Source organism: Onychostruthus taczanowskii, unplaced genomic scaffold (assembly GCF_017590055.1).
Source record: "Onychostruthus taczanowskii isolate IOZ18803 unplaced genomic scaffold, ASM1759005v1 scaffold66, whole genome shotgun sequence".
NCBI lineage: Eukaryota > Metazoa > Chordata > Aves > Passeriformes > Passeridae > Onychostruthus > Onychostruthus taczanowskii.
The window spans coordinates 1,695,885-1,718,030 of NW_024504344.1; the positions used below are offsets into that span (position 1 = coordinate 1,695,885).

At 40.4% G+C, this 22,146-nt stretch overlaps 1 protein-coding gene across 1 annotated transcript in view; it reads right to left on the reverse strand.

Moving 5' to 3' along the window:
• The window catches only part of COL22A1 (collagen type XXII alpha 1 chain), a 228,447-nt gene that overhangs the window by 61,295 nt on the left and 145,006 nt on the right, over positions 1-22,146 (reverse strand). The window contains exons 24-32 of the mRNA XM_041420805.1: positions 19,101-19,154; positions 9,705-9,758; positions 9,291-9,344; positions 8,259-8,312; positions 7,023-7,076; positions 6,586-6,621; positions 4,344-4,406; positions 3,229-3,282; positions 1,980-2,021 (exon numbers count right to left, since the gene is read on the reverse strand). Of these exons, the coding sequence (XP_041276739.1) occupies positions 1,980-2,021; positions 3,229-3,282; positions 4,344-4,406; positions 6,586-6,621; positions 7,023-7,076; positions 8,259-8,312; positions 9,291-9,344; positions 9,705-9,758; positions 19,101-19,154 (465 nt within the window). The remainder of the gene's footprint in view (positions 1-1,979; positions 2,022-3,228; positions 3,283-4,343; positions 4,407-6,585; positions 6,622-7,022; positions 7,077-8,258; positions 8,313-9,290; positions 9,345-9,704; positions 9,759-19,100; positions 19,155-22,146) is intronic.

Genomic DNA, 22,146 nt, shown 5'->3' on the forward strand with positions numbered 1-22,146 from the left:
AGTTTTTTAGAAAGAGACAGTATCTTTTCTCAAAGCTGATAAGATATTGAAGGAAAAAATAGACCTTGATGACATGAAGACACGTCAAAAGCATTACCTACTTTTAACAGCTGAAACAGTGCCCTGGTTCCAGCCAAGATCAGTAGCAGGGAGCACGGCCAAGACATGATGTTATTTATTACCACCTTATGCCACTGCCAGGGGTGGAGGAAAGGGCTTCTTTCTCTCACTTTGGAGAAGGGAAGGACATCCCCTTATTTGGAGTGAGCGAGGCAGGTGGAGCAGTGGGATAATGCTGGTCCTAACTGGAGGGAACATTTTAGGTGGCATGGCTGCAGTTAGGTCAAGCTCCACACTCCCTCTTGTGTCCACTTTTGTTATTAATATTGCTGCTATTGCTTGTTTTCGTATCTTATTGATGTTTCCATAAATTGTTCTTATCCCAACCCACAATCTTTGCCCTTTGTGCTTCCAGTTGTCCTCTCTGGGCACGCATGGGTGGAAGAGGGGAGAAGTGGAAGTAGTGACCAGAGGGTGGTTTTGGGGTCTTGGGGGATCAGAGATGCTCAGTTGGGGACTACCATTCCTAAACCATGACAAACAGAAATAATTTCTCGCTACACACACAGGAAGCTTAAGCAGTGGCACACATTTTCTCCATGTCCAGCCATGTTGTATTTGTGAGCTGCCTTTTCTGCTTTTACCAACACAGGTTCATCTTTGGTGCAGTGACTGGGTCATTCTTGTCTGATACACATGGAGTCTTTCTACACAAAGCACCATGAAGTGATCTGGCATAGACTGAGGCCCAGCTAATGGCAGAGAGTAAATTAAACCACCTTCTCCATTATGGGGATTATTGAAGGAATTTTGAATGAGTTAGAGCCGGGACCTCTGAGTTTTTAGACGATGCAATTTATTTTTATCTTCTGCACAGGCAGGAAGGGTGAGTTTGGCTTACATCTTCATAGTATGGTTCAGAAGGTCACAAGACCTCTAGTTACAAGACCTTTTAAATAAAAATAAAACACTGCCAACAAGGATATTTATGTTTTTGATGCAATCCTTAAATATTTTGTCTTATGGACTCATGTTACAGTGTAAGCTTTCTTAACCAATCATGTTATGATAGAAAAACCCACAGCACTGCATTCTAAACTTCCTGCCTACCTTTGTAACTATTTTTATTTTTTCTATATCTCAAACTCTAAACTTTCCTCTTCTTAACTTAACATGTCTCTGCTTTAAACTATAAATCCACATTCTCGCTTCTATCACCTAAGTTTGGAAGTCTTTTCCAAGGTCTCAGATCAAATCCTGTGTTGAACTCTAAGCTTTGGCATACAGGCCCAAACTTCTGATAATTTCCTGCATTTCATATTCCAACACTCCATTGCTGTGTCAAGGTCTTCAGGCACTCGATTTTCACCAACCAACAGACCTTGATTCAAATTTTCTCCATAATCTGTCAATGAGGCAGCTGTATCCAGCTGTGGTGAGCAGAGTTGATGAGAGGATGTGTGCCATGTCCTGGAGGATCTGTGACTGGCTTAAGTCCTCTAGTTGCAATGATGGTGCTCACTCCAAGATGCTTACTCAGGTTTTCTTAGAGGGAACTCAGAGGTTTGTGTATTTACATTCAGTGGGTGCTGATTTAATCACCAGTGAACTTCATTGTAATTGCACTCAGGCTCCCCAAAGTAACTGTTTATCTTCATTTTGAAAGCAATAAATTTATGTACTCTCGGTCTGCTTTTTGCAAAGAGGCAGAGGAAGGTACAACCTTACAAAAAAAAAAATTAAAAAGACCAAATAAACCTTGATATTGCTTCTCTGAAATAAAGGGAGATAATCTCAGAGTAAATAAGTCCCAAAGTTTCTGCAGAGGAAGTGAGAAACTTGAAAATTGTTTCTGAGGTATTTATGTGGAGGAATGACACCTTGAATATTGTTACAGCAACAAACACAATCTTACTTACTGTTCCAGGTAAGCCTGGGGGTCCAGGGGAACCTGTGTCACCCTGGAGAGAGGAAAAAAATGTAACTACTTACATAAAAAGATTCCCAAATAAAACTCAACATTATCATTCAGAAGACGCAGCATTACCAGATGAGATGTAACCCAACCCCCCAGTTCTGTGACACTTCTGGACTGATTTTTTGCTGTCCTTGCTTTGTTGCATGCAGGATTCTCATTCTGTTGCCTTCATCCCTCTATGATTTTATCATCAACCTGACTTCACAGGTTGATGAATTTCTAAAGTTACCCCATACAGTTTAGGATACAGAGTTTAACTTCCTTTTTGAATTAAAGTTGACCAAAAGTCTTGATTGAAAAACATGTTTTAGGTAAACTTCTTTCATTGATTAAAACAAATTGTTTCCATCAAATATTTAAGTTGCTAAATCCAGTTTTCCCTAATTTTGAGTTAAAACTACGCTGTTGCTGGAGGATCTCCTGAACACTGGCATTGACCTTCCTGTAGGCTGTGCTCCACAAACATCTGACCCCTGACACTCGAAAGCCAAGAGCTACCAACAACACTTGTTAACCTCCCAGGTAAAAGAGGTTTAGGTGCCTTACTGATGTCAGTGGACTACCCATGAAAGAATTCCCACCTCTACAAGTGGTGAAAGTCACTGATGAACGGAGGACTGATGGAAGAACCCACATCCTGAATGCCACTGCCTCTGTAATGAGGGCAGTTTTTCCACTACACACCCACAAGCATCTGCAAGGTGAATGCTTATTCTTCACCTTCATGTTCACATGGGCTGAATGTAAATTTTGGAGGACATTACCTTTATCTACTTTGCTCACTTTCACTAAAATTAATGGTGTGATGGCAGAAGCCCAAACTGTTCCTTAAGTTATTTTCTATCCCCCACAGACACGCACAGAAAACTGTTTAGATTTCAGTTCTAGGCTCATCTATATCAGCCAATTATAAAACTAAAAAAAGGAGGAAATTTTAACAAAATAAAATAAAATAAGAAAAAAAGTTTTGCTTGAATTAATGAAATAATCCTTAATTTCATCAGATTTCATTGCTCAATAAATTCTTGTCTTCATCCTACACATAGCTATTTCTGCTGTTTCTCTGTAAAGTTCAGCTAAAAGTCTTCCAAATTTTCTCGTCTTCCTCAGCCTCCTCCATCACTTGTCTCTGCCCCTTTGTCTGTTTTCTTCTCTTGTCTAAGGAAGTTCAGGATCATTTCATGACTTACTTTTTCTCCTCTTTCACCTTTCATTGCTGGGAGACCGTCTTTTCCTTTTTCTCCCTAAAAGCAGGGAAAGGAAAGCAAGAAACATGCACATTTTGATTTTAATACATCAGCCTCACTAAAATATTTTACACTCTCAATTATCTATCTTCCAAGATGTAGAGCAAGAAATTAAAAATGTAACATTTTGAAGATGGCTTCAAAAATCCACTATATTTTCAAAACCAATGAATATCAATTGACTTCACAGGAAGGAAAGCACCAATCCTAAAATAAGTTGCTTGTAGAAGATCCTACTGCCTCATGCAGTTATAAAAAAAGAGGGGTTTTTTTCCAATTGAAAAAGAGAGGCAGCAAAACAGCAGTTAAGACGCAGAGTGAATATTCATATTACTGGTTTTGGTTTGGGTTGGAAGGTACATTAAAGACCATTTAGTTTCAAACCTCTGCCATGAATGTATTCTGTATCCTGTGCTCTACAAGGCATAAAATGGAGCAAACTGCATGGTAAAACCTCAGTTGATTTTAGATCCTTCTTGATCACATTCAAGCATGTCATCAGTTATCAGGATTACAGACCTCACTGATGTGGCTAAATTTACTGTCAGGCCCCTGACCCAAGTATTTCCTGGCATGAAGACATCTCCAGAGTTCTCCAGAGGAAGCAGTAGACACCAGGACTTGGGTAGAAGTTAAGCCATCAGAAAATAATTCAGCCATCTGAAGACTTTTCCAGGGCTCAGTGACGAGGCAGATTAGTAATTTTTTTTGTTGTTATCAAGAATTTTAAATGTCTTTAAATCAGGCAAGTAATTCTGAAAGGGAGTTCTAAAGTGCAATCTGACCTCTAGAGTTCTAACCTCTCCTACTGCTTCACAAGTAGCATGGCACAACTCCTGCCATTTGGGTTAGATATTGTTCATTACCACTTCTTAGTCAACTGGGAACACACACCAGACAGGGAACACCTTCTTGGCTATTTGGTAACCTTGCTGGTTCCCAATCAGCTGCTCACCACAGCCATCACACCAAGGGACAACATCATCTAGGGACACTCAAGGCAAGTCCTCTTGATGCTACATGGCCAAAAGATCAATTTGTGGCTCCAAGTCACTCACCGGATCTCCTTTTTCTCCTCTCAGTCCAGGTAAGCCCCTAGGACCAGGAAAACCTGCTTCACCCTGAAAATAACACAAAGTGTGTGAAATCTGATTGACTGTAGTAGTAGTTTGCTGAGAGAGAATGAGATTAGTTTGATTATCAAGTAATTTCTCAGTGTTTTTTTAAGCCATCACTTAAAGCAGTAAGTAAGACTTCTCTGGTTTTTGCCTGTTAACTGATGCCACAGAATTAAGGACACATTTCCTTCATGCTGCTCTGTAGCAGAACCAAGCAAGCAAATGAAAGCAGAAAAAGCAATAAAATCTGACTTTCATTTTCATCATTAACGACCTGGTATAGTCTGGAAATGCAAAACCTTCAGTGTATTAATCTGAACAGTACAGATGTCACCTTGATGAACAGATCTAGAATTATCTGAGTGCACTATTGCACATTTGGATTTATTTCTGTTTGAACATTACCTTTGAGTTTCTGCTTTATAATACTTGTTATTGGAGTAACTATGACCTCTGTGTCATGTGGCTTCTCCTAAATATTTAAAGTAGTCTCAAATTTAGCTCCCAGTTGACCTAGTTTGTAATCTGAAAATAACCATGTGGTTTCCTACTTATAATTCTTTTCTATCTGAATTTATAGTGCAATATCACGAAGGAGATCAGTCACAGACAGGACCCAAATTCACTAAGTCTTGTACAAACACTGAACTAAGAAAAGGTAATCTCTGCTCAAAAGCTCCTCTAAGTATAGGGAGAACAAAATATTATCATGGTAGAGGTGCAGTGGGTAGACAAAATCAGGTGAGGAACAAGATAATGTAGTAACTGAGGATGACTAAGAACATCTGGGTGATGCTGGGAGAATTTTAAAGAAAGTGGCATTTGGTGACAGATGGAGTGGTGCTTTTTCAGAGCCACTGTGGGATCCTGCCTATCATGGAATAACCAGAATAGTCTGGGTTGGAAGGGACCCTAAAGACCTTCTAGTTCCAGGCCCCTTCCATGGGCAGGGACACCTTCTCCTCAACCAGGTTGCTCCAATCTGGCCTTGGACACTTCCTGGAATGGAAATGACAATGAGATCCCAGCGATTCCAGAGATTCAGAGAGCAATCAGAGCATATAACACTGAATGAGACAGAGGAGAATTTAGAAGGAAAATAAAAACATGGTGTAAATTTGGCTTCTGAAAAGGTCCTGAAGCAAAATATCATTGAGTTTGTATGAATTCAAGGACAGAAAGATAATACAAAACATCCAATGTGGATTTGTTAAAAACTGATTGTATCAAACCCATCCAGTTCCCTCCTTAGACATGAAAACTAAGCAGACAAGAAGAAAGCATTTTTCCGATGAATCTTGACTTTAGTAAAATATCAGGCACAGGACAACATGATGTTCTCATCTGTAACCACACAATGTAGTGTAGAATGGTCTCTGGAGGGTGGTGTAAAACTGAATGAAGAAACAGCATTCATATACCTCCTATTAGCAACTTACTGTCAAAATTCAGAGGCTGTATGAAGTGAAGTCCTCTCAGGGACAGTACTATTCAACTTACAACAGGAAAGAGAGCATTTATGAAACGTGGAGAATATCACATTGTGGAGAGAGCGGCAAGTGTCTCGGAAGGTGGTGTTAAAATTCAAAACAGCCCTGTGTGGGGAGATGATTCAGACCAAGGGCCAGTGTTCTGGCTGGGGTCTGGCCCCTTGTGGCACTTGGACCAAGCCTGCCTGGAAACTTTAAGCCTGGTAGTCTGTTTGCCCAGCTACAGTGAAATGACATCAAGGAAGGGACAGAAACCACTCCTCCCTTGGAGCCTGATGAAAACACTCCTGGGGATCATTTGCCCATGCTGTGGTGATTTCCCCTTACCTGGGACACCAGGTAAGGATACTTGGGAACTGAGTGATACCGATCAGACAGATTATAAGGACTTTTGAAATAGTCCAGACTCACAGGGTGGGGTAATTGTTATTAACTTAATGAGTGCCTTACCCCAATAAACTTCAATTTGTGCCTCAGACTTGTAGTGTTATTCCATCAATAGAATCATTAAGGTTGGAAAAGACCTCTAAAATCAACCATAAGTCTCATCCATACAACTGTTCCACCTTCAATCACAAATGCAAGTGTTATGCACAGATCTTGTCATTGGCAAATGGATTTGTTATCCCATGTGGCCACTTGCTGTTGTTTTGACAAGTAAGGTTTGCTGTTAAGACTGTTTTTCTGCTCACCTGCTCACCAGGTTGGCCACGGCTCCCCGGTTCACCCTGGAAAAACAAAAGCAAATCTATAACACTGCAAGGACTTGACTCTCTGGTAAGAACACTTCCTCATTAGCAAAATGTGGTCCCTACTGGTCCATGTTGTTCTACCCAGATCCCACAAGGTTCTGAAATTGCCTTTTTTGATGGCTTGGGAACGCAGCCTGCAGGGAGCCAATGCAATGTCCAGGTGAGCTCTCCCTGCACACTCAGCCTTGAGAGAGGAGCATCAAACAAGGGTTGGTATTTTGGAATACTGTGAAAGTCAGTGAACCACACCTGCTCGTCCTTTTATGTCTCCATCTTCAGAGGAATCTTCTTCTCCTGATTTCAGTATAAGACCTTCCAAAATCACACCTTGGTTGACTCAGTGGATACTCAGCAGACTATGAAATACAATCCCTTACCTTAGGGCCAGCTTTTCCAGGAAAGCCTTCCTCACCCTTTTCCCCTCGTTCTCCCTGCAGAGAACACAACAGGTCAATACACAAACTCCTCTGGTGTTTTGTGCAGCACATTTGCAGTCAATGGTGGGGAATATTTTAACTCAGCTCCTCAGATCAGCTTGAGGGTGTAAATGGAGTCATATGAGAATATGCTTCCTGGAATGCTTTTCCACTCTAGTGCCATTTGCAATCACATCTGCAGCACCCTACTGGAGAATTTCTGGAATAAACAATCACTGTTACATTAAAGTTGTCCATGGTGAATGATCTGGGAAAAAAACATCTCCATTCAGTTTCTTCAAACTGTATGTGGTTATAAAGTTAGAAAGTGTTTTAAAAAACTAGAAAATTTTGGGACTGGAGCCTTGGTCACTAGATCCATTGTGTAAATACTTTAAAACTGATCTTCCAATGTGGGTGGCATCAGCATGGACAGCAGAGGCTACAGTGGTTGAAACGTGGCTACACAGCTGGGAAGTGCAGGAAATACTACACAGATGTGTGGATAAAATCCAAACTTTGTTTAACATCAGAAATATGTTATGTACTGCAAATTCCTCACCTTTATTCATCAATAAATGGGAGCTGGGGATTCTGCTAGATCTGGGATCAAGTATCAGAAGCAAGAAAACCTCTGCCATGGCAATCCAAGGCAATAGATGGTTAAGAGCTATTTTCTTTAATACAATCATCTTTAATATAATCATCATCCCCAAAACCTAGTTTGGCCTTTGTAGTCAAAACATGGTACATTTCTTTGTCCCTTACTTGCAGGGGGATGAGAAATCAAGTGTCTCCTATCTCTACATGTACTATCTCCCTTCTCCCAGTGCATACACAATGGAGGAGACAACTCCCCTTCCAAGCCATAATTTGGAAAAGCTTTCAAATGGGACAGAAGAAATAGGAAAAAATAAAGAACCAACTTTCTGCCACACAGACGCAGAGAAGGCTCAGGGGATGGCATTCCTTCTTTCCAGTCCTTCAGGGAGGAAAGAAAGGAACATCTTTAGAGCCTGCTACACTTCTTTTTTCTTCTTTGTGCTTTGGATATATGCCTTAACTTACCAGAGTCACTGGATTTCCTGACTGATTGTTTGCAATGCCCAGCTGTGTTTTTCCTGCTTCCCTTGCTTGCTCACCCCAATGATCTGCCCAGTTAAAGAGCTTAATCCCAGTGTCTGTGGCATCACTTGCCTTTTGACCTGGAAGCCCTGGAAGCCCACTGAGTCCATCTTTGCCAGGCAGCCCCTAAACAAGAGGAAAACATAAGCTCTAAGTGCCAGTTCTTTAAATTGCTACCAGCAAACTCAGCATAAATATGTTCAGCTCATCCCTCCTGCCACCCACCTAAGTTAAAGAAAAGATGCATTTTGGTTTGATTTTTTTTCATTTTTTTCCTTTCTCAAAAGACACAAAAATTCTCACACTGTATGTATTTGCTCTGCCCTTTCTTCCAGTATCCCAGTTTTAGTGAATGACCACTGGATGTCAGCATTGCTACAGAGAAACTCCAGTATAGAACTTTTATGTACTGAGGATCTTTAAATTTTTTATGTACCTTACTTACATTTGAGCTTATTCTCTATAAGTCCCTATTACCTGTAGCTGTATTTTTTTAACATGTTTCTCCTTTTAAATCTTGACAATTTTTTATACAGTAGATAGACACCTAAAATTAAATTATATAGCACATAGTGACAGAGTGGTTCAGCAAGATAAGAATTAAAATTACTTCCTCTAATGCATTTAAAAAGGCAAGAAAAAAGTTTTCTTCCCTTTTCCAAGTGTCAGTCAATCCACACACACTGCAGACTGCAGGTGGCAATTCTGTACTAAGTATTTAATTATTCAGTTTTTATGACTTAAGAACAACAGAAATTGCTACACTCTGCTAAATCTGAGATTTTAATCATGAGTTATTTGGCCTGACTCAGGAAATTCCAGGTTTGCAGAAACAATACTGTGTCAAATGCGAAAGGAATTTTAAAAGGTATCATATAAAGAAAATATCATGATCCAATTGCATAGGAATAGTGGGGCTGCACCTGGTAAAATTCTTATTCAGAAGAGGTATCTGAGATTAATTTATGGATTAAAAGTGACAGTATTGGAGCCCATGTTAAAACCTTGTGTGCAGAAAAAATGTGGGAAAAAAGAAGACTTCAGAATTAAACTATCTCAAGTAATGAAGAACTGTGAGGTGAGGGAAACTGTTCCTCAACTTACAGCTGGTCCAGGTGGTCCAGTTTTACCAGAAACTCCAATCTCTCCTGGCAGTCCCTGAGAAATGAAATCAGGAGAAAAAATAAATCAGTATTTCTGTTCTCTGCAGGAATCTCACTGGAGATTGCTGCTTTCACTTGAAGTGCATTTTTCTCTTCCACTGCAGTCAGGTCATGATTGTGGGGAGTCCTGGAGACCCTGAATTATCCCCAGGAAGCACCAACGTGGTTCCAAGGCTCAGCAGGGAGAAGCTGTGCTCTAGGACCAGTTGTGGCTTTGCAGCAGAGAAAATATAAGAGAAACCCCACATTGCCAGAGGCCTTAACTCTGTTGCCTCTGAAAGCCATGACCTAAAATTTTCTCCAGCTGTTTTTTCTTCTTCTTGATATAAAACCAAATCCTCCCAAGCTTTCTTACCGGTGGTCCAGGCGGTCCCGGGGGTCCAGCAATGCCTGGGGGCCCTGGAGGTCCCTGCAAGAGAGGAAACAAAGCCAATTTATCAAATTCTCTGGAAGGAGCTGAAAGCCTCAGGTCCTCTCCTGTGTAATAGGGGCCATGTAGGAAACAGGCAAAAGCACTGAGCTTTATTTGCTTAAGTTCTACCCAAAAAGTGCAAGATGCCAAAGCAAGGGGCCATGAACACAGGTAGAACATTTTCTTCTGCTTAAGCCACTGCTGCCATTGCTATAAAGGGAGCTCCATCCGCCACTCCAGTACAAGAGAAAGAGAAGTGGAAGGCCATCAGTGATAACATACAACACTAAGCTTGACTAGTGGGATTCCTCGGAACTTCCAGACAAAATTAAGCTTGATTCATGTTGTTTCAAAGTGAATAATTTACCTCTAAAAAAAAAATTGCTGAAAGCAACTAATGAACAGGCTTGTGGTTTGAGCATGCCTTTTTTGGGAGGATGGGGTTAAAAACACAAACCCAAAAGAAATGCTGCAATGACTCAAATGTCGTAAAACAAAATTTGCCACCATTTTGTTGCTCAACATCAACCTGGTAGGTAGTAAAAGATCCTCAGAAACTCATAGTTTGATGAACACAATCAGTTGGAAATATCTTAACATTCTTCTTCATTTCCCTGCAACAGATGTTTCTCTTAGGAGAAATATTCACTCAATAGACACCTGGTTTAAAGATGGATCTTTTTTTATGCATCAAGCATATTGTTAAATTTGGCTTCCTATGAGAGATTTGTTTCCATCCTTGACAAATCTTATTATGTTGCTTGAGATACAGAGGTGTTTGTTACTGCCAGCTTCCTCTGTAGACAAGACAGGATTTCTCCTATGCTCAGAATGAAATGTGTTCATGTATTTTTTGGATCAGGACCTGAGCAAACAGCAAGAGAAACGGACATGTGACTGAGCTGAAATTTTACCCTGCCTGCCTTTTTCTGTCTTTCTAACATGACAATCTCACTAATTTTCAGTTTTCAGCATACAGGGAGTTCTGGTGTGATTCTACTTAGAAAACAACAAACCACCCCACTGAAAACCTCTGTAAAGATTTGAAACTGAGCAACTGATACTAGACGGACAGCATTTTCTCTGTCCTCATTCAATAATTAAGGTATTACAAGTCATAGATCAATATTAGCACTTATTTTTAATGAAAAATGTAGATGATGAGAAGAAAATGGTGTAAAAAGGTGAGGAGAAGAATCTATTTGAGGCATGGTTTGGCAGAGATGGCAGGTAAGTGATCTTATAAAATACATTCACAAGCTTCAGCCAGGAGCTAAGACAGTCTCTCACCAATAGATGGGGCAAAGGGTCCAGAAAAGGAAACTGTAGCTGCACTTGCCTCATTGCAACTCAGAACAGACATGGAGTTCTCCTGTCAACAACACTCTCACTTGCAGAGTGCCTTCAGATGCACTGATGTTGATGATTTAATTCCTGGGGAGTCCTGCAGTTGGATCCTGCAGTTAGAGATTCTACATCCATCAAGAGATACCTGATCAAGACCATCCTTCACTTACAAAGGCTTCACCATTCAAGGAAAAGACTCAACAGTCCAAATAAACTCAGCACAAGAGAAAATACTACACACAGACACAACTGTGTGCAGCCACAGCTGGATGGAGCAAACACACACCAAGGACATGGAAATTCTGCTTGGCCCTGCTCCACCTCTACAGGGCACTGCTGGGAGGTCCTGCAGAAGGTATGGGCTCCAAGAGGGGGCTTCCATGAAGAATGGGGGAGTACTGGGAAAGAAAGTAAAACTTTAGAAAAACTACAAACTTATTCAGATTAGACTATGTGTAAATTTGCAGACTTTTCTTGACAATGCCATCAGTTCCTTCCTGATAATTTAATTTTGTTCTCTCTCTGTCAGTAAGTGAACTGCCTCCCACCAGGAAACACATCTTTCCTAGCCCTAAACCAGGGAATTTCTATCAGGAGGTGGAAAACCCCAGTCAGGACCCAGCCTCAGCCCAAGCCCAAGCAATCCCAGGTATGTTGTGTTACCCCACACTGTGAATTGGCAGGGGTCAATCTGATCTAAAAGCAAAGTCTTACTCCAGCATCTGTCAGCAACCAGTATAATCCCTAAAATGTGAAGTGCTACATCCTCCTCATCCCAGCTCTTTCTCCCAGTAAGTCTTGGTACTCTCACTAAGCAAGACAATTTCTAATTACTCTCTAAAACTTTCCATATCCTAGACCACAATAACCTTATGCAACTGTAAGTTCTGAAATTGATCCCACTGATCCTTTTCCTAAATTGCCACGAATAATTCCATTTCATTGTCCTCCAAGAGATAACCACCCAAGGATATCATGCCCAAACTGGTTTACAGGTAGCCTCGCCGTGTGTTGTACCAACAAATGCTACACCCACTAATGGGAAGCTCTCCTGATAGAATCTTCTCTGAGGTGGAGACAGAAAGAACAGTTTTATGGAATGGCCAGCATTATCCCTTGGAGATGAACAGGGTGCTGTCAGCCTGCTCCAGCTGACTGCACACAGCAGTCACTGACTGTCCTACTGGGTTTCCTGCTTTCTGCTGCCTGAGATACAGCAAGTGATGGGACAAAGTGAAATAAAATGGCAGAAATACATAATAAATATCCCTTACAGAGCACTGCCTTTTGCTACTGTGCAAAGAATTTCTGTTTCACTGAGTATCAACTTCTCATATTGTAGCCCTTCTCCTGATTTCCGATTATAATCCAGAGGAAGTAATTTTTTAAAAAAATATTAGAATTCACCCAACTGACAGAATCTATTTATGTTTTAAAAAACCCAACACGATAAAACTACAGCAGCAGGACTGTGTGTAATGTTTACCCCAAAAAATCTCACACCATCTGTTTTCTTTGCTTCCATTTTTAAGTGAATCCAGATTAAAGCACCTGATTTACACAACCACCTTTTTCAAAGATTATTTGATGAATTATACAGATGAGAGTCCCTATCCCAAATCCAGACCACAGTGTTGTCCTGTTAAAACCCTGAACCAGAAGAAAATAATCACAGGGTGTATTTTTTTTTCCGGCTGGTAAACTCTTTGACATGTGGTTGGTAAGTGTTGAAGCAAGAAGTGATACATGAAAACTTGATTTTAGAACAGATCAACACAAATTCACTTTGGAAAACAAATGCAAAACATGGAATTTTTTAATAAAATGTTTAGCCCAGAATATTTTCAAACTGATGTTCTGAAACAAAAATATTTCAAATGTTTATTAAAATTTAAAATCTAAATATTGTGTAGAGGCATGTGTGTTTTGGGATAGGATATCTTTAAAAACATTGTGAAAGTTGGATTTTTTTCAGGCTTGTGTTTCATCCAGCCCATTCCTTAGGCAATGTAATGCAGTGACAGTGCTCAGGAAAGAAATCTGACACTGTTCCTACTGGAGACAAATCTGTATCTGTCCTCCAGAATCCACTCTCCAGTGCTCTCCTCTTCCAGTGTGTACCTTGCTAGAAGATGGGCTGGGAAAGGCAGGGATTTTAAGATTTAGGTTGTGGACTCTCTAAGGAGGCTCTGAGAAGGAAAAGAAACCTTTGTCTGTGACTCCATCAGTAGGCAGCTGGGCCTAAATCTCTTTTCCATGAAAGAAGAGATGATTAAGTCTTAAAGGGAGGTGAACAAATGACATTCCACAATGAAAACTGAAGTCTGATGGCTTTCCCAGACACCTGAAGGCAAAGCCTCAACAGACATATTATCTGTGTATTATTCCATGCTGTTGTCTGGATTCTCTTACACTATGACAAAGGTTTAGATAAGCCCTTAACCCATATTAAAACAGTTTCTGGTCTGGACTGCTAATGCAGTGTAGTACTTCACATACACAGAAGCATTCTGTCTGCTGCCAAAATGAGAGCAAAATGAGTAACTGAGGGACTGACAGCCTTTCCCCTTCCACTCTCTCTTCCTGCCTCCAAAGACATTCCCCACAATTTCACCTCTTAGTAAGACCCCACAGACCCTTCCTGTTGCCTTTGTGCTGTCTTTCCTTTATTTATTGTGCTGTCTTTCCCATCAGAAATGAAGCTGTTGCAGCCAGTTTTGTGGAGCAGTCCACATGTCTCACTGTCTCCTTTGCTACTGCAGCGCTCCACTTCTCCTCTACAGCATCTGAGTGGATTCCAGGATCAGCTCCTCAAATCTGCTTTTCATTTCTCACCCCAGCCACTACTGCTTGAATTGGAATTACACAATCAGAGAATCATTGTAGTTGAAAAAGACCTCTAAGACCCTCCAACCATCAGCTCAGGGCTGCCACAGCCGCTGCCAAATCACATCACATCTCTAAGTGCCACTTCTTTTAAATAGCTCCAGGGACAGTGTCCAGGGACAGTGATTCTACCATTTCCCTGGGCAGCCTGATCCAGTGCTTGACCACCCTTTCAGTGAAGCAATGTTTCCTCATATCCAATCTAAAATGGAAATTATGACTATTTTCTGTAATGCTGCATTAGAGCACCGTGTTTCTCTCTCTCTGCTTAAATCCTGTCTTACAAATACAAAGGTAAGAGAACTTATAAAAAAAAGCTGTGGCTGATGTCACTAAAAATCAAAAGTCTGAAGAGCCAACAGATGTGAGCATTTGTCTACAATATATATCTTACAGTCAGCATCAGTGACAGTGCCATAATTCATACACGGATCCAGTCTCCAGTCATTTCATCAGGTGGCATTGGAACTCGAGTACCAACATTAAATTTAAAATAAAAGTTCTGCCAACAAAAAATTCTCCAGATTGTCTTTGCAACTCTTTAAAAGTATGAAATAAAGTTGACTTTGTACATAGCAGTCTTTCTAGGAGAGTTTTCTTCTTCCAGTGAAAGGCGGTGTTTGTTTAATTTAATCACTTAGTGTAAGCTATGGACATGATCTCTTTTGTCTACAGAGGAAGATTTATTTCCCCATGTGTTTGCTTGGAGTTGGTTGACTGAGTCAGTGCAGCAAATGAGAAAAAACAACTAAAAAAACCTCCTTTAATGTCTTTTGTTTCAGCACGATTAGCAATCTTCACAGGTGAGGACTTTTTTAATTTATTTTTTTAAAGGTATAGATCTTATTAAAGATCACTCTGAGCAATATCTTCCAATTCCAAGCAGCACTGGCAAAGTCTGAATTCAATCTGAGCTTTGCAGCTGGGGCCCACATCCTTTCCTTACATTCTGCAGTATTAACTTGCATTATAAAAAGGACATTAAGGACACTCTGTGTTTCAGAGGACATAATTTATTTCCTGAATTACTTAAGAAAATCTAGGCTTGAGCTCACACCCTACAGACAAGTCTATACTAATTAAATCACTGCCAGCCAGGACTATAACAGGTACAGCTTGTACTGGTCTCCCTCATAGGTCTGACTTACACTACCAGGTTATCTAGCACAAAGCAAGCCTCAGTAACAGCCCAGAGGTATTGCAAGGCAGAGCTATGGCATTTTTCTTTAAATCTCAAAGACTTTTGGTGTGTTTTGCTGTCTCCCAGGTGGCCAGCAAGTACCCACTCAGCTCAGGGAGCCTCAACAGTGGCTCAGTGGCCCATTTGTAGGTGCCTGTTTTAAGAGAGCTTCAGGATCCACTGATGATATTAACTGGATCCTCATCAACAGGAGCAGGCACCTGCATCTCCATTCTTAATCCAAAAAGTGCTTGCATTTGGAGCCAAACCCTGGTAACTCCATGATACAGTTCAGAGTGCCTGAGACAATTATTTCAGCCTAAAGTTCTCTACAGAAATGCTCATTTTTCAGTCTGCATTTGAACATCCTACTGCAATAAAAGCTGGGTCTATGATTAACGTTCCTGGACACTAAAATAGTACAAATAAATAGTAACAACACAAACACATTATTAAGTTCAGGTGTCTGTGTACTTGCTGCCAGAAAATTACTGAAGTCCAGACAGGAAAAAATATCCAGAGTTTCTATTCCATGGCTTAATGATGTTGCGAGATGCACCATTTGTAAAGATGACTGGAAAATAAATGCTCATTTTTAAAGGTGCTGATCAGACAACATGAAACAAATAAGCAGATGGACAGGTTCAACACCACAGCTGATCTGGAAGGAAAAATAAATGTTTAAAAATATTTTTATATTATAATTTGGTTTGAGTTGGTGTGTGCAAAGAGAGGCAAAGCTACCCTGTTGCCACAAAACATCCCCAGTCTAGCAGGGAAGTTGCTTCCTAGATGCTTCTTCAGGGCTTGACAAATAATCTCTGGAATGGTCCTTGAGACTTGGAGTAACTTAACTGGAGTTCATCACTGGACCATAGAATCACAGAATATCCTGAGCTGGAAGGGAACCACAAAAGTAGCCCTCAAGTCAGTTCCCTTCTGCAGCTTCTCAGCTGGACTGAGCAAGACAGCCACGATTTTTCTTGACAAAGCCCAATAATAACTTCAGAAGATCTTTCCTGCGTCCCTCAGCAACAATGAGCCTTCTAAAGCTCCTGTATCAATGCCTTCCTCTTGTATCCTCAGGTATCAATGTGGGGAATCAGGTCAGAAAACATAAATTTAAAATTGCAGAGGAAAGGGAGACTATTTTTGTGTTCTAATCTAGTTTATGTACAGCCAACTCAAATCAGTTGTCCCTCAATACCATGGGGACAGCACAAGAACAGCTGACACAGACTTCCATACATAACTTGAATGAATATCCATGTAACTACAGTATAAGAAAACCACTTTTCTTCCTGGGCATTTTTGGGGCATAGTCTAATTAAGGGAAAAAAAAAAAAAAAAAGAAAAAAAATGCTGATAAAATGTTTTTAAAATCTAATGCCACAAAAATTGCTGTTAAGCTGAAAAGTAGTTTTGTTACAAAGTGAATGTAAGCATTTTCATTAAAGAGAAACAAGTAATATGCCTAGAACAGGGTGCCACTGCAGGAATAGGAACAATATTTTACCTTTCATTCAGTTAGCTTGGAGGAAGAGTCAATTTAAGTATCTCTTGATGGGGCAAGCATTTTGTGCAGTTTTAATTAACACAAAATTTGCTAACGTTATTTAGCTTGTGCAAAAACGAAAATTACTTAATCCTGTGTCAGCAATTTTCACAGATACATTTATAAAATTGCTAACATATGCATATGTATGTTTAATTTGCAGAGAACTTGAGCTAAGTAAGTGTGACATTGTTTGGATGGATACTGTCAAGTATCTTAAAAATAATACATGGATAAAAAATCTTCTCCAAAATGAAGGAAAAGAAAAGAAAAGAAAAAAATAATACATGGATAAAAAATGTTCTCCAAAATGAAAGAAAAAAAAAAAAAAAAAAAAAAAAAAATTTTTCAAAAAAAAAAAAAAAAAAAAAAAAAAATTTTTCAAAAAAAAAAAAAAAAAAAAAAAAAAAGAAGAAGAAGAAAAACCAACAATCAACCAACCTAAGAAAAATAACAAAACAAAAGCAGGGTGTTGGACTCAACGATTCAAGAATTCAATAAGTGTTCGTGTACGCTCTCAGGCATAGGAAAGGATTCTTGGAGTGTCCTGTGCAGGGCCAGAAGTTGTACTTGATGATCCTTCTGAGTTCCTTTAAACTCAGAATATTCTATGATTCTAAAATCTTCTAAATCCATTAGAAACACTGTCTTCATTCTTGCAGGCTGTTGCTGAAATACTTGCAAATTAGATACTGTACGGAAAGAAAAAAGTCTTAAAATATGAAAACCAGCATCAAATGGTGTTTTGCAGGGCACAGTTCCCTGCTGGACACAAGGGACTTTACCTGCATGGGGCCTCCACCCCTTCGATTACCTCTGACATTCTCCACAGACACGTGAACAGCTCTTTACAAAACTCCTGTCACAAAAACCAGTTCTAGATCATTCCTCCTGCTTTCAAGGGCATAAATTGCCAGAGCAAATAAATGAGCAATCAGTACCTGCTGTCTAGCAGTGTGATTCCTTCCCCCTCAGGGAAATCCCCAGAGCCCTCCCTTGGAGACACCATACAGTTTACCCCACCTGGGCAGACAGAAAGCACTCCCTCATGGACTTTTGCTTAACAGTGACCCATCCCAGTTCCTTTCCCCATATGTCCCAACTTCCCCTGGTTTCTCCTTTCCAGGTTTCCCCATTGGTTGTGATGTCCTTGGTGGCCTGCCCTATTTTTCCTGAAAGCCAATGCCCTTTGCCCTGCCCTTTGTACCACCACCATGCCCGCCCCTACCTAAACTTGCACAGAGCACATGGTCTTGTCTTTTTTTTCTGGTTTTAGTTTGGTGTGCTGAAATAAATCTCGCTGGAACTGGCCATATAAAAGGCCCTTCTGCCTCTCCTTGCTGACCTAGCTGTGGTGAGTGTAGTTTGTGTGGACTTGACTGCTTTCCCTCAATGCTTACCCGAGTGGCTTTTCCACAGGAGATGCTTTTTGGGGAATCAGTAGCAGCAACCACTATCTAAACCCCACACCAGTACAGCAGTGTGCTGCTTGTTGCATTGCAGCAACTGTAGCAATGGAAGCTCATCATTCTTCCCCAGACTTGAGCAATTATTGAAATATAGTGTGCTGCTTGTTGCATTGCATCACCAACAGCTGTAGCAATGGAAGCTCATCATTCTTCCCCAGACTTCAGCAATTATTGAAATACAATCCTAAAGCCAATGTCTAGTTTGTTAACTTAGTATTGAAAGGGGAACAAATGAAATGCTCAGTTTTATTCTGAGCAGTCAGCTCAATGTGAGGTTGCACCTTTCTTGCTTTAGGACATTCCCATGGATATTTTTCTTATTGCAGGGGTGACCCTACAAAGTGATTCACGTCTGCTGAATTTGTCTCCAAAATTAGCAAGAAACTATGTCAGAGGTGTCAGTGTTACCATAACACAGGGCCAAACAGGCTGATCCGTGGTGGAGCTGAATCCTCTCTGATGATTCTTAACTTAAACCACTCTGAGTTGCCCTTATGATGTTATGGTGCAATTTGGAGCTCTAATTTGCCAAAAGCTTTAAAAAGAAGGAGTTAAGCGATCATTAACTTAAGACATCTTCCTTCCTCACTAAACGCAAATCAGTGGTTTCCCTCTGGGATGATGCTGCTCTAAGCACAAGCAATGGGGAAATCCCATACAACACAGCTGTCATGGTTCCAAGGTGTTGAAAACCTCTGGAAAGCAAATGAAATTGCTGTCACACAGACAGACATCTCTCAATCTCAACAAGATGAATTATTTGCATCTTAAAAGGAGAAACATGAACTTCAAATACAGTAAAAAGAAGATCACACAGCCTGCATTGTATGGTTCCATGTCCTCTGTGGCCACCAAATCTGGTTTTACACATATTATAGGAAAATGAAGAAATCATTGCTTACCTGAGGGCCAATCAGACCATTGATTCCTGGGAATCCTGGTTCTCCCTTTTTACCCTGCATGTTCAACAGAGGAGCACATATTAGAGAGCAGACCAAAAACTGCTATTGATTTTCCAGTCTTTCACCACCAAACTGGTAAATCAAGATAACATGGGTACACAAAACACAAAAGCCAGAAATGAAAACAACAGACACCATTTGGAAATGAAACCCCAGTTGTCTTTAACAATCCTGTATCTCCCAAATCGTGACAATAGCTGTAAAGCGGACAGCTGTTCTCACACACATTGTGGCACCTCCTGCATTCTGCAATCCCACCTGGCTTCCCCCTACAGAGGGGAAGGAAGTCATGGTGCTGAGATGCAGCCAAGGGAGGTGCCAAGTGTAAACATGGGCTGAGAGGTAATGCAGTGTCACTCTGGTCCCTTGCCCTGCTTCGTGCATTAAGAAATAAAATAATTGAGAACTCTGGTGCATGGTTGAACAGAAAAGATCCACAGTCTCTAAGCTGGGAAACAGGAATCCCTGGAAAAATCCAGGAAAAATGAGGCATTTCTAGGTAAAGGTGGCAGTAGCACCAAAGGGCAGAGCTCATGGACTCCTCTGCAAGTAAAAAATATCCCTTCAAAGGAACCAGAGAACTCCACTGATGCAAGGCAAGGACAAGCCAAGAGCTGGAGTACAGCCCTGAAACAAGTTCACCTGTATGGATGCTGGACCTCTGTGTCCCCATGGGTTTGATCTCAAATAATTCAAAAGGAAAAAAATCCAACATGAGAAAAATGAGGAAGAAAGGATGGAGTAAGCACTGGAGTTAAGGCAGAGATTGGATTTGTTTCTTAACCCAAAAGGTGACTTGGTATGTTACTTTAGGTAAGTCACATATTTTATAAAAATGATCTCTTCTTCCCCCTTATGTAACTGATATTGAATCATAAATATTTCTAAGGCTGTTAGTAATATAGTGGGAGGGTACAAGAGGAGTCATGTAAATATCTGCGAGACAGACTTTTTCCTCCTTTATTTCTGCTTCTCATCCACACTGATTTTCTTTTCAGAAGGAAAAGATAATTAACAAAGTTTAATGTCCCTGATAATGTGAAGGGTCAAACATAAAATCTTCCCTTTACTTTTCTTCATTGAAAGATGTGCAGAAACAGCATCTATTAACAGCAGTTTTTTGCTGACTTAAATTAATGAAAAATCTAAACCATCAAAAACAAAACAAGTTTTCATATTTTCCTCAGCTGTGACTGAGATTTATTATATGATGTGTCAGAATCAGTTATTTTAATTATTTTTCTCATTTAAAAATCCCCAGCAACCATCCACCCTAAAACAATGAAAATCAGTGTTCATATACAGAAGAATTTAAGAAGAATATTAAAGGAGTGATTATAGGGTCCTCAGGTATCAGAATCATTTGCAGGACTCAATATCAATAAAAAATTGAATTATATACTCCAGCACACCCACGATTCATAAATGTTCCTTCTACTTTTCCAAGGTCCATCATTTCTTTTCTTGTCAAAGCCAACAAGATCTCATTTTTAATTTGAAGGACTCATGTCGCCACATGATTTAACATATGTTTTCTAGTTAAAGATGATCATTTTGCCCACTGCCAAGGTGACCACTCAAATGGCACTGTTAAAATACTCATTTAAATAAATACATAAGTTTATGAATAAAGCATACAGGATGTGGTTTGGGGGGCCAGACACAGGAGATGAGCCACCTCCAGCTTCCTCTCCATGTGGGAGCTACATGCCAAGGTGGCTACTTCCAGAGTTACAACACTGAGGCCAGAACAGAGCATCACAGAATCCTGGAATCACAGAATGGGTCAGGTTGGAAGGCACCACAGTAGGTCATCTAGTGCAACCTCCCTGCTCAGGCAGGACCATCCCAGAGCAAAGCTACAGGATTGTGTCCAGACAATTCTTGAATATCTCCAGTGAGGGAGACTCCAGTGCTCAGTCACTTCATAGTAAAGAAGTTCTTCCTCATAGTCAGGTGGAACTTCCTGTGCATCAGTTCCTGCCTGTTACTCCTGTGCCATTGCTGGGCACCTGAGCAGAGCCTGGTCCATGCTCTGACCCCTCCCTGCAGACACTGACAGACAGGGATGAGGTCCCTCAGTCATCACTTCTCCAGGCTAAACAGGCCCAGCTCTCACAGTTTTCCTCGTAAGAGAGATGCTGTAGTGTTCTTCTCTGTGGTTTGGTCCCAAGAAACAGAGGTGTATTTGGCACCAGGAACAGAGGAAGCATCCTTAATTGTATCCATCAAAACAACACAGTTTTACTGATGCCTTTATGTCCCACCAACAACTGTTCTGTCTCCAGAAGAGATGCAAGAGGAGCTGTTTATTCTTTCCCTGGGTATAATGTTGAGAATCTTCAGGTCTTTTCAAAACATTAAGAAATCTCTTAAAGCAACATATAATTATACAGACAGAGAGACTGAGAGAGGTTTCCTATTCTGAAGAGGACTTGTGGGCCACTTGGAGGTTAGCTGAAATCCAACTACAATAGATTCGCTCCAAAGCATTATTGTCTGTCTGTAAAGGACAGAAATACTTGCTGGGAGAAATTATACCTATGAGAGCAAAACTCAGTGAAATGTCACACTGCCTAATAATATGACAGAGAAAACCAAAAATTGTGTTGTTACCTACAGTAAGAATCAGGTAAGTCTGTAAGATTGTGTATCTTTTGACAATATGAAATATATCCTATTTGCCTTTATCAGCAATTTGAACAAAAGCACAGTTAAAAATGTGTGTTTTATTGGACATTCGTGTATTTACCTCACTGACAATTGCAGTTTCACTCTGGATTTAGTCTATGGGATCAATCCCTTTTCCTTTTTTTTTTGTTAACTTGCTTAGGGTTTGATTTCTGCATGGCTGAACTTTGCCAGGGCCGGCAAAGTCATCTGAACATTTCAAACACACACAAATAAATACAAACACAACTATCCATCAGAAAGATATCTACTATACAGAGGACAGGAAACCAAGGAAAAATGTTGTTTCCACTCT